Here is a 13,033-nt window from a genome sequence, read left to right as displayed (position 1 = left end):
GAGAGGGGGTGGAGTGGAGGGGGATTGTCAATAGGGGGCAGTGTGGTAGAGAGGAGAGGGGGTGGAGAGGAGGGGGATTGTCAATGGGGGCAGTGTGGTAGAGAGGAGAGGGGGTGGAGAGGAGGGGGATTGTCAATAGGGGCACTGTGGTAGAGAGGAGAGGGGGTGGAGAGGAGGGGGATTGTCAATAGGGGCACTGTGGTAGAGAGGAGAGGGGGTGGAGAGGAAGGGGATTGTCAATAGGGGGCACTGTGGTAGAGAGGAGAGGGGGTGGAGAGGAGGGGTATTGTCAATAGGGGGCACTGTGGTAGAGAGGAGAGGGGGTGGAGAGGAGGGGGATTGTCAATAGGGGACACTGTGGTAGAGAGGAGAGGGGGTGGAGAGGAGGGGGATTGTCAATAGGGGGCACTGTGGTAGAGAGGAGAGATGGTGGAGAGGAGGGGGATTGTCAATAGGGGCACTGTGGTAGAGAGGAGAGGGGGTGGAGAGAAAGGGGATTGTTAATAGGGGACACTGCGGTAGAGAGGAGAGGGGGTGGAGAGGAAGGGAATTGTCAATATGGGCAGTGTGGTAGAGAGGAAAGGGGGTGGAGAGGAGGGGGATTGTCAATATGGGGCAGTGTGGTAGAGAGGAGAGGGGGTGGAGAGGAAGAGGATTGTCAATAGGGGGCAGTGTGGTAGAGAGGAGAGGGGGTGGAGAGGAGGGGGATTGTCAATAGGGGCAGTGCGGTAGAGAGGAGAGGGGGTGGAGAGGAAGGGGATTGTCAATAGGGGCACTGTGGTAGAGAGGAGAAGGGGTGGAGAGGAAGGGGATTGTCAATAGGGGGCACTGTGGTAGCGAGGAGAGGGGGTGGAGAGGAGGGGGATTGTCAGTAGGGGGCACTGTGGTAGAGACGGGGCAGAGAGGCGAGGGATTGTCAATAGGGGCTACTGAGATCACTAGAACCGTGGTAGAGAGGAGAGGGAAAGGAGAAGGGGCAGAGAGGAGGGGGATCAAAGGCATGGAAAGAATTCTCCACTCATCTGGAATGACTTTATGCAGTAACAGCTTCCAGGGCCTGCATGCATATAAAATATCTCCAGAATGGTGGTGGTAGGTGTGCAGTTTGATGTGATCCAGTGGCAGACACAGGCAGTTCCAGGCTGAGGCATTATATGAAGCTTGACTGGGGGCAGACTGATGTGTAAATGTTGAGAGTGATGGGCTGTAGTGTGGAAGGCAGTGGGTTTGAGTAGCTCAGTGGTTAGAGTGCAGGGCTGCAGTGTGGAAGGCAGTGGGTTTGAGTAGCTCAGTGGTTAGAGTGCAGGGCTGCAGTGTGGAAGGCAATGGGGTTGAGTAGCTCAGTGGTTATAGTGCTGGGCTGCAGTGTGGAAGATAGTGGGTTTGAGTAGCTCAGTGGTTAGAGTGCAGGGCTGCAGTGTGGAAGGCAGTGGGTTTGAGTAGCTCAGTGGTTATAGTGCTGGGCTGCAGTGTGGAAGGCAGTGGGTTTGAGTAGCTCAGTGGTTAGAGTGCAGGGCTGCAGTGTAGAAGGCAGTGGGTTTGAGTAGCTCAGTGGTTATAGTGCTGGGCTGCAGTGTGGAAGGCAATGGGTTTGAGTAGCTCAGTGGTTATAGTGCTCGGCTGCAGTGTGGAAGGCAATGGGTTTGAGTAGCTCAGTGGTTAGAGTGCTGGGCTGCAATGTGGAAGGTAATATGTTTCGGTTGCCTAGTTGGAAAAGTCTTCATTCTGACAGGTGAATGAGAGTACCAGGTACTAATGTGCACCCCGAGTGTCTGCATTACAACTTAGTCACAACAGTGTTTAAGTTTATGATCATGTACTGAGAAAGACTCCATTGACTCGGTGAGCAATATCCTGTTTTACTCTCTGGCGAAAACAAACATAGACAAATAGTTCAGATACTTGTGGTGTAAATGACAATTTGCCACAGGTTAGGGACACATACCATAAAGAAGCATGCAATACTTCCCTTGCCCGGGCTTGCCTGTTTTCCTCCATGAGCAGAGCTGGATTAACAGGGAAACATACAATTCTGAGCCCCTATCTTCTTCTATGAATACCAACAAATATATCTATAGATTAGCTAAAGCAAGTTTTTAAATTCTATATGTGGTTTTGATCAGAAATGGTCAATTATGCTCAATTCTAGTTATTAATTATGACTAAAGATTCTTTTGATATTTGTCACTACTATCACATAAGGTGTAGACATATGGCATTCAAGATGGAATTGGAAAGCCGCAAGCAATAAAAAAAATACCATTTTGAAGGAAAGCCAGACACTCATGCCCTTACTACACCTGTACACTCATGAGCTACTGTTTTGTGTAAACTGACAATATTAATAACAAAACAAATTAAAACTATTCTGAAGGTTGAGTTAGTGAATTTTTAATGACGTGGTTCTCGTTGGATTTGCAGCTACTAAGTTTAACTTATCAAGCAGCCCAAGTGGTGCATGTATAGGCAGGGATGACAATAAGCCTCATATTGCACAGCAGCTTCAAAAGCTTCGTTAATACACCTTTAGAAAGCCTATTTGTTGAAAAGCATGACCTGCTTGTGCCCTCTAGTGGCAGACAAATGCCTAACATTCTATTTATTCACTGGAGCTGTTCCTCATAACAAAAGCATAGCGAGGTGTAATAAAGCACAGTGAAAGCAGGGTAAAGCATAGTGATATAAGGGATAGAAGACGATCTGTTTCTTGTTGGGTGTGTGAGTTGTTCTATTTTGAGTCAGCACTGAGGAAGGTCTCATGAGGGACCTCTGCATTGTGCTTTGCACTGAGCAATGCTGCGTTGTATCCTGTGTATACAGGAGGCACAAATACACACTGGAAACAAAGAAAAGCTGAAATCATATTTTATAGCATTGCCACAACTACAATATTGTAATTGTATATATAATAATATAGATATTCATTTTAAATAGCTGACTAACAACTACAAGGCTTCTTATTCATTTTAAACTGTTATATTTTAATCGTATTTGCTCTGCTGAATGTGTTCAGCGCTTTGACACGACCTGTGCACTGACTAGATCTGCTCCCACTGATCTCGCTAGTGCTGAAACGAGCCCTGTCGCCTTTGCTCTCTAGTGCCACGGCAGGGTGATTACACCGTGTAACAATGTTTTTTATTTTATTTTTTTTTGTTCCTGGGTAGTAAGTGCTTTTGTGACCAGGACAGTGATATTTCAAAATATCACTATTTCCAATGGGAAAACGGGCAAATGTGTGTCTTTTCGTTCACATAAAGTAAAAAAAAAAAACAACAACATATGAATCCAAATTAACATGTATTTATACTAAAGTAATACAAAAATGACTACAAAAGATTTAGAAGTGAGTAGTTTTCGAGATGTACGATCATACTGTAAATTTACAATCTGATTAAAGAGTCCTGATATTCAGCTTCAGATAAGATGTGCTTTGAGAAGAATTAAAACAAATGTCATGGTAATCACATGAGACCTGGTGGGATCATGGATATCAACACCGCAGTCTGGAAACAAACAGACACGCTCTCCACCAGACTGTGTGAAGCAATGCCTGTTCAATTTAAACACAAGGGCTGGCTTCACACACCCCGATCAGCACTAATCTTGGACTGCTTGATGTTATTTTTGGTGAGATAGCCCAAGATTCGTTCTGACTGGGGTCTATCAAACCTGCCCTTGTGTTTAAATTGCCCTGAGGTCATTTTTGAAGAATTGGATAATTTGGCTCAAAGCCAATGAAATAAAGCGCAGGCTAAGTGACCAGCCGTGTTTCTGTATAGCGGCATTTGTTTATAAAAAGGTCAAATCTGTTTTTGCCTTCAAAGGTTTTTTTGGCCTATAAAAATAAGTAAACTTGTAGTGGTAGGGTATCAGGGTTATATAAGTTATATTATATATAAGTTTAATACTTGTTTTAAATTATGTGTATGTTGTTACTATGAAGGGCACTCACACATGATTCCATAGTATGTCTTGTCATTATTATTATTATTATTATTAATAATTCTTCAGACATCTTAAGTTAAAACTGAAACGCAAACCCTTCAAACTACAGTGAAAACGTATATCCTGTTCCAGAGCGTGTCTCCTGAGAGCCAGCAGGGGGCGCTCCCGTGTCTCCTCCTCCTTCACTGCACTGCGCTCTGGAAGCACTTCACCTCGCTTCTGACAGTCTCTTGATATGAAGGCAAAGTCCACGCAGCAGCAAAGTGCTGGTCAGAGTGCTGCTGTCCGCACGGCCGTAACCCTTGCTGCAGACACACACACACAGAATCGGTGCCTTGTTTTTCATTGTTTGCTTTGAGCGTACGAAAAGCTTTGATACATACATGAGCATCAAGTAAGTGTATCGGATTTAAACGAGGATCGCAGCATCTCTTACGGCTTTTTCAAACTTAACACAGAAAACGTACCATCATGTCTTTTTGCACAGCACAGCAGTGAAACGTTTTTTTAACTAAAACTACTAATAATACAACATTAGGGTCCGTATAGTTATATATATATATATATATATATATATATATATATATATATATATATATATATATATATATATATATATATATATATATAAAGGACATAATTAGATATGAATTAGATATGTATTATGAAGATTATTATTAGTTATTTATTATTATTATTATTATTATTATATTATTAGTATTATTATTATTATATTATTGTTAGTAGTAGTATTTATTATTATTTGTTATTATTGACATTGAACTAAGCCTTGTTCAGGAGTATTCTGCAGAGTTTAAATATTGTTATAATAGTTCACATACATACAAACATACATACATAAATAAATACATACACACATGCATTCATTAATAAATAAGCACTTTGTACATATGCATTGTCTGTACTGTGTCCTCTCTCTATATTTCGTTTTTTACGGATTTGTCAGTCAATATGAATATGAATGATCTCGTATTGATCTGATTCATTGATGTGACCCAGCATTCTCCTGTCCAGGTCCAGCATGCTTTACTGTAGCACACGGGGAGGGGTGGTGGGCTGGGACTTCCAGGCGGTGCTGTTCTCTGGCTTTGCTCCGGACGGAGGACTCTTCATGCCTGAGGAGATCCCGGTGCTGGACTCTGCCACCCTGCAAAGCTGGAGCCACCTGTCCTACACAGAGCTGGTGCTGGAGGTCTGCTCTCTCTTCATCCCTCAGCACCTGATCCCCAGAGCTCATCTGACCAGTAAGCCTGCCTCGCATCTCACACAGCTCTCCTTTGCAATATTTCACCAGCTCAGCAGGTCAGAAATAACTGAAAATGGTGAAAACTGGTATAATTATGGCGTTTAAATGAACCAGCCATTTCTTTAATGTTCTGTAGATTTCTATAAAAATATGAAGATTGTGTTTGCAGCAGTGTAGTTAAACAGTGAGTGATTCCTGTGCTCTCTCTGTTCAGTGAGTGATTCCTGTGCTCTCTCTGCTCAGTGAGTGATTCCTGTGCTCTCTCTGCTCAGTGAGTGGTTCCTGTGCTCTCTCTGCTCAGTGAGTGGTTCCTGTGCTCTCTCTGCTCAGTGAGTGGTTCCTGTGCTCTCTCTGCTCAGTGAGTGATTCCTGTGCTCTCTCTGTTCAGTGAGTGGTTCCTGTGCTCTCTCTGCTCAGTGAGTGGTTCCTGTGCTCTCTCTGCTCAGTGAGTGGTTCCTGTGCTCTCTCTGCTCAGTGAGTGGTTCCTGTGCTCTCTCTGCTCAGTGAGTGATTCCTGTGCTCTCTCTGCTCAGTGAGTGATTCCTGTGCTCTCTCTGTTCAGTGAGTGGTTCCTGTGCTCTCTCTGTTCAGTGAGTGGTTCCTGTGCTCTCTCTGCTCAGTGAGTGGTTCCTGTGCTCTCTCTGCTCAGTGAGTGATTCCTGTGCTCTCTCTGCTCAGTGAGTGATTCCTGTGCTCTCTCTGTTCAGTGAGTGATTCCTGTGCTCTCTCTGCTCAGTGAGTGATTCCTGTGCTCTCTCTGTTCAGTGAGTGATTCCTGTGCTCTCTCTGCTCAGTGAGTGATTCCTGTGCTCTCTCTGTTCAGTGAGTGGTTCCTGTGCTCTCTCTGTTCAGTGAGTGATTCCTGTGCTCTCTCTGCTCAGTGAGTGATTCCTGTGCTCTCTCTGTTCAGTGAGTGTTCCTGTGCTCTCTCTGTTCAGTGAGTGATTCCTGTGCTCTCTCTGTTCAGTGAGTGGTTCCTGTGCTCTCTCTGTTCAGTGAGTGGTTCCTGTGCTCTCTCTGTTCAGTGAGTGGTTCTTGTGCTCTCTCTGCTCAGTGAGTGGTTCCTGTGCTCTCTCTGTTCAGTGAGTGGTTCCTGTGCTCTCTCTGTTCAGTGAGTGGTTCCTGTGCTCTCTCTGTTCAGTGAGTGATTCCTGTGCTCTCTCTGCTCAGTGAGTGATTCCTGTGCTCTCTCTGTTCAGTGAGTGATTCCTGTGCTCTCTCTGCTCAGTGAGTGATTCCTGTGCTCTCTCTGTTCAGTGAGTGATTCCTGTGCTCTCTCTGCTCAGTGAGTGATTCCTGTGCTCTCTCTGTTCAGTGAGTGGTTCCTGTGCTCTCTCTGTTCAGTGAGTGGTTCTTGTGCTCTCTCTGTTCAGTGAGTGGTTCTTGTGCTCTCTCTGTTCAGTGAGTGGTTCCTGTGCCCTGTGCTCTCTCTGCTCAGTGAATGATTCCTGTGCCCTGTGCTCTCTCTGCTCAGTAAGTAATTTCTATGCTCTCAGCTCTCCTGGGCGCAGCGTTCAGCCGGTTCCCGCTGGCAGGGGTGGTGCGCGTGGCCAAGCTGAAGGACGGACTTCGTGTGGTGGAGTTGTGGCATGGGGCTACGCTGGCCTTCAAGGACCTGGCCATGTCCTGCGTGGGGCAGTTCCTGCGCTACTTCCTGAGCAAGCTCAACAGACACGCCACCATCGTGGTCGGTAAGTAGAGATCTTCGACAGCCGGGTTTCCTTCCCCGGATCCTGCTGTCCTATACTACTGGCTTATAGGTGCTCCGAATATTGATGTTGTATTTTCCTGTCCAAAATGAAATGTCTGCAAACTCCCCTTGCTTTTAAACTAGCTGCCTGGTATACTAGGTGGGACCAGACCCAATCCTGCTTCGATTCCAGCATCTGTCTGTGTTTCAGGCAAGAGCTGTGGATAGGAGGAGACCTCATAAACACATTAAGCCAGGAAGAGTTAAACAACATATTGTTCAGGAATATCCACCCATATATTATATCAGAAAAGTTTACTGTGTTGCACAAAGACAAAAGAACAGCAAAGTGCAGCGTAGTGAAAGCATTTTGAAGCACAGGAAAGACAAGTCTGGAAAGGGATTGCAAAACATGGTAAACACTTTTATAGGAAACTGCAAAAATACTGCGGTGGACTTTTCGAAGGGCAGGTACAGAGAAGCAGGGATGCCAGCACTCACTCCCACAGCTTCTCTTCATGCAGGGACATCCGGAGACACAGGGAGCTCTGCTATCGAGAGCGTGCGCGGGATGAAGGGGGTCGACATTATCGTAACCTTCCCAAAGGGACGTTGCACCCCTGTGCAGGAGCTGCAGATGACCACCGTCAAGGAGGACAACGTGCACGTGTTTGCAGGTCAGTCCTTGAGCAACTCTGAGGTCAGAGCCCTGCACTGGGCACCAGAGCAAAAAAAGATGGGTTTTAATTTAAAAATATTACATCTGATTCTAAACTAGGCTTAAGAAAGTTGTGTTTGCTCGCCTTGCCTTCCCAGTTGTCTGTTACTATTTTACTAAGTCATTTCAACCCAGCAGTGTTTTGGGGTATCTTGCTGGCTGTTATTGACAGGAAAGAAGCCATCGAAGAGGTGGACACAACTTCACCCACCGGGTGTAGCGACCAGGCCAGTGCAATACTAAGTGAAAAGCATGGCTTGCAAACTGAGATTTCTTTACCCTTGTGTAGTACCAGGTGTTCACTTGGGTTTGAGCTCATTAAAAAACAAAATCACAGTTGTAGTGAAAAACCCTTTTTATTTTTTATTCTGTAAAATCTAATGGTCAACATTGATTCCGGTATTCTTACTGCATTCCAGGATACAGGGTTACCAGACTTCACTGGAACTTGTGGGAAAAGCCCATGTAAAACAGTACCATCAGGTGCTTAGTTATTACAGATGAGGGTTAGGGGGTTAGATTTCTTCAAACATGTAAAAAATATATTTTAGAAGATACTGGGCTAAATTCTCAAAGCTATTTGCTCCAAACAGGCATTAGAACAAAGGAGAAACACACCCAATCATGTTACCAAACCAGCTACAAACAACCAAGACTTTTAGCTAAATAACATTTAAGTAGTCTTAGTTGTTTCTTGTCTGTTTTAGAACTGGTGTTTTATTTTCCTTTCAGGTAAGAATTGCTCTAATGACAATTTGGAGTAAATAGCTTTGAGAATCTAGCCCACTGCATTATGTTGGTTAGCTGCAATGTTACAGAACACCCCTTCCTCTGGGATTCTTAAACAAGGTGAATTCATGAATTAGTGTTACAGGTGCAAAGATACACTGGAAATTGGTAGAAAAGCCCATGTCACCCAATGCCATCAGGTGGTTAGTAGTGGTACTGCACTGAAAATGACAAGGTCAGGGGAGAATGGCTGTTTTTTCTCTCCCCCGCAGCTGAAGGCACCTCTGATGACATCGACGTGCCAATCCGGAAACTGTTCTCCGATGCTGGGTTTGTGGAGCAGCACGGGCTGATGAGTCTGAACTCTGTGAACTGGGCTCGGATCATGGTGCAGGTGGCACACTTCTTCTACGCCTACTTTCAGTGCGCACCGTCACTGGAGAACTCGCCACTGCCTGAAGTGGAGATAGTGGTGCCCACCGGGGGAGCTGGGAACATCACAGGTACACAGGGAGAATCCAGAGCAGAGGAATGGGAGGGAGGCAGTGTGTCTGGTGGTCAGAGCTGAGGGACTGGGAGGGAGGCAGTGTGTCTAGTGGTTAGAGCTGAGGGACTGGGAGGGAGGCAGTGTGGTCTAGTGGTTAGAGCTGAGGGACTGGGAGGGAGGCAGTGTGTCTAGTGGTTAGAGCTGAGGGACTGGGAGGGAGGCAGTGTGTCTAGTGGTTAGAGCTGAGGGACTGGGAGGGAGGCAGTGTGTCTAGTGGTTAGAGCTGAGGGACTGGGAGGGAGGCAGTGTGTCTAGTGGTTAGAGCTGAGGGACTGGGAGGGAGGCAGTGTGGTCTAGTGGTTAGAGCTGAGGGACTGGGAGGGCTAGAGGTTAGAGCTGAAGGAGGGACTGGGAGGGAGGCAGTGTGGTCTAGTGGTTAGAGCTGAGGGACTGGGAGGGAGGCAGTGTGGTCTAGTGGTTAGAGCTGAGGGACTGGGAGGGAGGCAGTGTGGTCTAGTGGTTAGAGCTGAGGGACTGGGAGGGAGGCAGTGTGTCTGGTGGTTAGAGCTGAGGGACTGGGAGGGAGGCAGTGTGTCTAGTGGTTAGAGCTGAGGGACTGGGAGGGAGGCAGTGTGGTCTAGTGGTTAGAGCTGAGAGACCGGGAGGGAGGCAGTGTGTCTAGTGGTTAGAGCTGAGGGACTGGGAGGGAGGCAGTGTGGTCTAGTGGTTAGAGCGGAGGGATTGGGAGGGAGGCAGTGTGGTCTAGTGGTTAGAGCGGAGGGACTGGGAGGGAGGCAGTGTGTCTGGTGGTCAGAGCTGAGGGACTGGGAGGGAGGCAGTGTGTCTAGTGGTTAGAGTTGAGGGACTGGGAGGGAGGCAGTGTGTCTGGTGGTTAGAGCTGAGGGACTGGGAGAGAGGCAGTGTGTCTTGTGGTTAGAGCTGGGGGATTGGATCAGAGTGGTGTAGTGGTTAGAGCTGAGAGATTGGGAGGCAGTGTGGTTCATGGATAATGAAATGGAAATGAAATGCTGATGAGCTGAAGCTATGCACATACTTGTTATTAAGTCCCCACTCCACTCTAATATTAAGTGACTCCTTGCAGCTGGGTGTGTGGCAGTGAAGATGGGCCTTCCTGTGCGCCTCGTTGCCGTCGTGAATGAGAATGACATCATTCACAGGGCTGTTCAGCTTGGGGATTTCTCCCTATCTCAGTCTGTGAAGCACACGCTGGCTCCAGCCATCGATATCCAGGTGAGGTTCTTACACAGAGAACGGCAGCCTCTGTTCATCCTTACACGCCGCTGTAGTATCATTTAATCATCAAACTTCTTCACCAGAAAAAAATGACACTAATACTAATGACAAAGCAGCGTAAGAAACGGACCGTTTTCATGGAATGGCACAGTATGGTAAAAAGTGATATTGTCCCCAAATATCAAGCTCGAGTGAATCATCTGAACAGACTGGCGCTACAAAAACTGTCAAAGTATCCACGTTTGGACTTTTCTTAACAGAAATTTGAAGTTGAAACCCTTCTGCCGAGGTTCATGGCCCGCAGTGGTGTCCCAGTGATTCTGCATCAACAACGGAGCTTGGCAACCCATTCCACACTCTACACCTTCATAGCTCTTTTCTTTAAGCTCCTGGACCGAAGTGAATAGAGCAGTGTTCTGAATGCAGTCTCACCAGTGCATTACCTCTGTTCTGCACCTGCGTGTTGGTTACACACTTCACAGATCTCTGCTGCAGGAACAGGATTCTTCTCTATTGCTGTAACCGCCCACGCTGTGTGGCTCAGTGTTCCATGCTGTGAGGGGCTCAGTGTTCCACGGTGAGGGGCTCAGTGTTCCATGCTGTGTGAGAGGCTCAGTGTTCCACGCTGTATGAGGGGCTCAGTGTTCCACGCTGTGTGAGGGGCTCAGTGTTCCATGCTGTGTGAGGGGCTTAGTGTTCTGTGTGAGAGGCTCAGTGTTCTGTGTGTGAGGGGCTCAGTGTTCCACGCTGTGTGAGGGGCTCAGTGTTGTGCTGTGTGAGAGGCTCAGTGTTCCACGCTGTGTGAGGGGCTCAGTGTTCCACGCTGTGAGGGGCTCAGTGTTCCGCGCTGTGTGAGGGGCTCAGTGTTCCACGCTGTGTGAGGGGCTCAGTGTTCCACGCTGTGTGAGGGGCTCAGTGTTCCGTACTGTGTGAGGGGCTCAGTGTTCCACGCTGTGAGGGGCTCAGTGTTCCATGCTGTGTGAGAGGCTCAGTGTTCCGTGCTGTGTGAGGGGCTCAGTGTTCCGTGCTGTGTGAGGGGCTCAGTTCCATGCTGTGAGGGGCTCAGTGTTCCATCCTGTGTGAGGGGCTCAGTGTTCCGTGCTGTGTGAGGGGCTCAGTGTTCCGCGCTGTGTGAGGGGCTCAGTGTTCCGTGCTGTGTGAGGGGCTCAGTGTTCCGTGCTGTGTGAGGGGCTCAGTGTTCCACGCTGTGTGAGGGGCTCAGTGTTCCACGCTGTGAGGGGCTCAGTGTTCCACCCTGTGTGAGGGGCTCAGTGTTCCACGCTGTGTGAGGGGCTCAGTGTTCCGCGCTGTGTGAGAGGCTCAGTGTTCCGTGCTGTGTGAGGGGCTCAGTGTTCCACGCTGTGTGAGAGGCTCAGTGTTCCGTGCTGTGTGAGGGGCTCAGTGTTCCGCGCTGTGTGAGAGGCTCAGTGTTCCGTGCTGTGTGAGGGGCTCAGTGTTCCAGTGTTCTGTGTGAGAGGCGCTGTGTGAGGAGCTCAGTGTTCCACGCTGTGTGAGGGGCTCAGTGTTCCACCCTTGCTTGGTGTTTTCCAGGACCCCTACAATATGGAACGGCTGTTCTGGCTGCTGTCTGGAATGGATAGCAGCTTGATAAAAGGGCTGATGGAGGACTTCTACTCCACAAGGAAGCTGAGATTACCACCATGTTTGCACAAGACGGTCAGTATCATGTTTTTAAATAAATGAAAATACATATTTGATAAAACGTATTTTTCTTTCAAAACTGCACATTTACAACCTACAGTGCTCCCTTGTGATAAGTGGCTCTTTCTACCATGGAAAGCCCCACAGTGGCCTCACACCAGCACGTGTTCTTGTTATAAGGTGGAACACACATTGCAGGGTCTCTTAGCTATGGCTCCTGACTACAGCCTTATCAAGAGGGAGCCCTGTACTGTATATAGTGAATGGGTGTGCAATCAAAATATCAGGCTGTGCACTATACGGTGCTGGTACTTACTAATATAAAGACTGGCTGATCTAGCAGCTTCTGTACCCATACTCAAAGCACCTTAACACAAATGAAAAACAAAATGAAAACGACATTTCAGTAACTGCAACAAGACCCACTCTGCAGGATTGCAGACATCAAGGTAAAGGAACAGTAGAACTGAATGAACTTAGTTTGAGACTGGCTCTGTAAAAAGATCCACGTGCCTCAAGTCAGTCCGTGCTGCTTCCTGACCTGGGGATGACCCCAGTGTGTTGCTATGCCCCAGATCTCAGAGGTGGTGTCCTCCCGGTCAGTGACGGACAGAGACATCGTGGAGACTATGAGGAGATGCTGGGAGGAGAACCGTTACCTGCTGTGCCCCCACTCTGCGGTCGCAGTGCAACACCATTACCAGCAGCAGCAGCTCAAACACGCCAGGTACAGCTTTACTTACAGCAGGAACTGGGGCGTCTTACCACTTAAACAAGCAACTAACAATAAAACAAACAATATTAATATTGTTGTTCAGTCTTTCCAGGTGTTGCCTAGCAACTGCCTCTGCGGCGAAGTTCCAGGATGCAGTGCTGAAGGCGGGACTAACCCCCGAGATCCCTGCTGAAATCCGAGCCCTGGAAACCATGGCAACACACTCCACCCCGATGAGGAGAGGGGAATGCTGGGAAGGAATCCTGAGAGAGAAGATTGAACTCATCTCCAGCACCTGGGAAGGAGGGAACTCTGTGTAGCTCACCTTACACATATGGGCAATAATCCAGCACTGAAAATATGTGTTTTTCAGAAATGTAAATATGACCCTTGCTTCTTAGAAAATCTGGCAACAAAAAAATGAAATAAAAACAACAACATTGTTACTGCTACTCTACTGCTTTTATTTCATCTTTTGTTTCAAAAGACAATATTGAAAAACTTTTTTTTATTATAGATTCAATTGTAGCCAAAACCTGCTGTGTTTTAACTGTCAATTAGGG

General features: G+C 47.3%; 1 protein-coding gene across 3 annotated transcripts; it reads left to right on the top strand.

The window, feature by feature from the left end:
* Positions 1 to 4,112: 4,112 nt before the first annotated feature.
* thnsl2 (threonine synthase-like 2) lies at positions 4,113 to 12,922 on the top strand. 3 transcript variants are annotated; one of them, XM_041235499.1, is made up of 9 exons: positions 4,113 to 4,342; positions 4,969 to 5,213; positions 6,712 to 6,906; positions 7,430 to 7,582; positions 8,625 to 8,855; positions 9,942 to 10,090; positions 11,645 to 11,770; positions 12,313 to 12,482; positions 12,574 to 12,922. In XM_041235499.1, exons 1-9 carry the CDS (start codon positions 4,332 to 4,334, stop codon positions 12,788 to 12,790), a joined length of 1,497 nt encoding a protein of 498 aa, XP_041091433.1. In that variant the 5' UTR covers positions 4,113 to 4,331; the 3' UTR covers positions 12,791 to 12,922. The 3 variants fall into 3 exon arrangements, with proteins under 3 accessions (XP_041091433.1, XP_041091521.1, XP_041091589.1); XM_041235587.1 differs by having other exon boundaries at positions 4,114 to 4,342; positions 4,984 to 5,213; XM_041235655.1 differs by having other exon boundaries at positions 4,124 to 4,342; positions 12,331 to 12,482.
* Positions 12,923 to 13,033: the final 111 nt, after the last annotated feature.

This window comes from Polyodon spathula, chromosome 1 (genome assembly GCF_017654505.1).
Source record: "Polyodon spathula isolate WHYD16114869_AA chromosome 1, ASM1765450v1, whole genome shotgun sequence".
Classification (NCBI taxonomy): domain Eukaryota; kingdom Metazoa; phylum Chordata; class Actinopteri; order Acipenseriformes; family Polyodontidae; genus Polyodon; species Polyodon spathula.
Note: the sequence above shows the minus strand (reverse complement) of the source record. Positions and strands in the feature narration are given on the sequence as shown.

Coding starts and splice junctions, on each gene's coding strand:
- thnsl2 (XM_041235499.1), top strand. Junction 5,214..6,711: donor CCCCAGAGCTCATCTGACCA/GTAAGCCTGCCT, acceptor CTATGCTCTCAG/CTCTCCTGGGCGCAGCGTTC. Junction 10,091..11,644: donor CTCCAGCCATCGATATCCAG/GTGAGGTTCTTA, acceptor GGTGTTTTCCAG/GACCCCTACAATATGGAACG.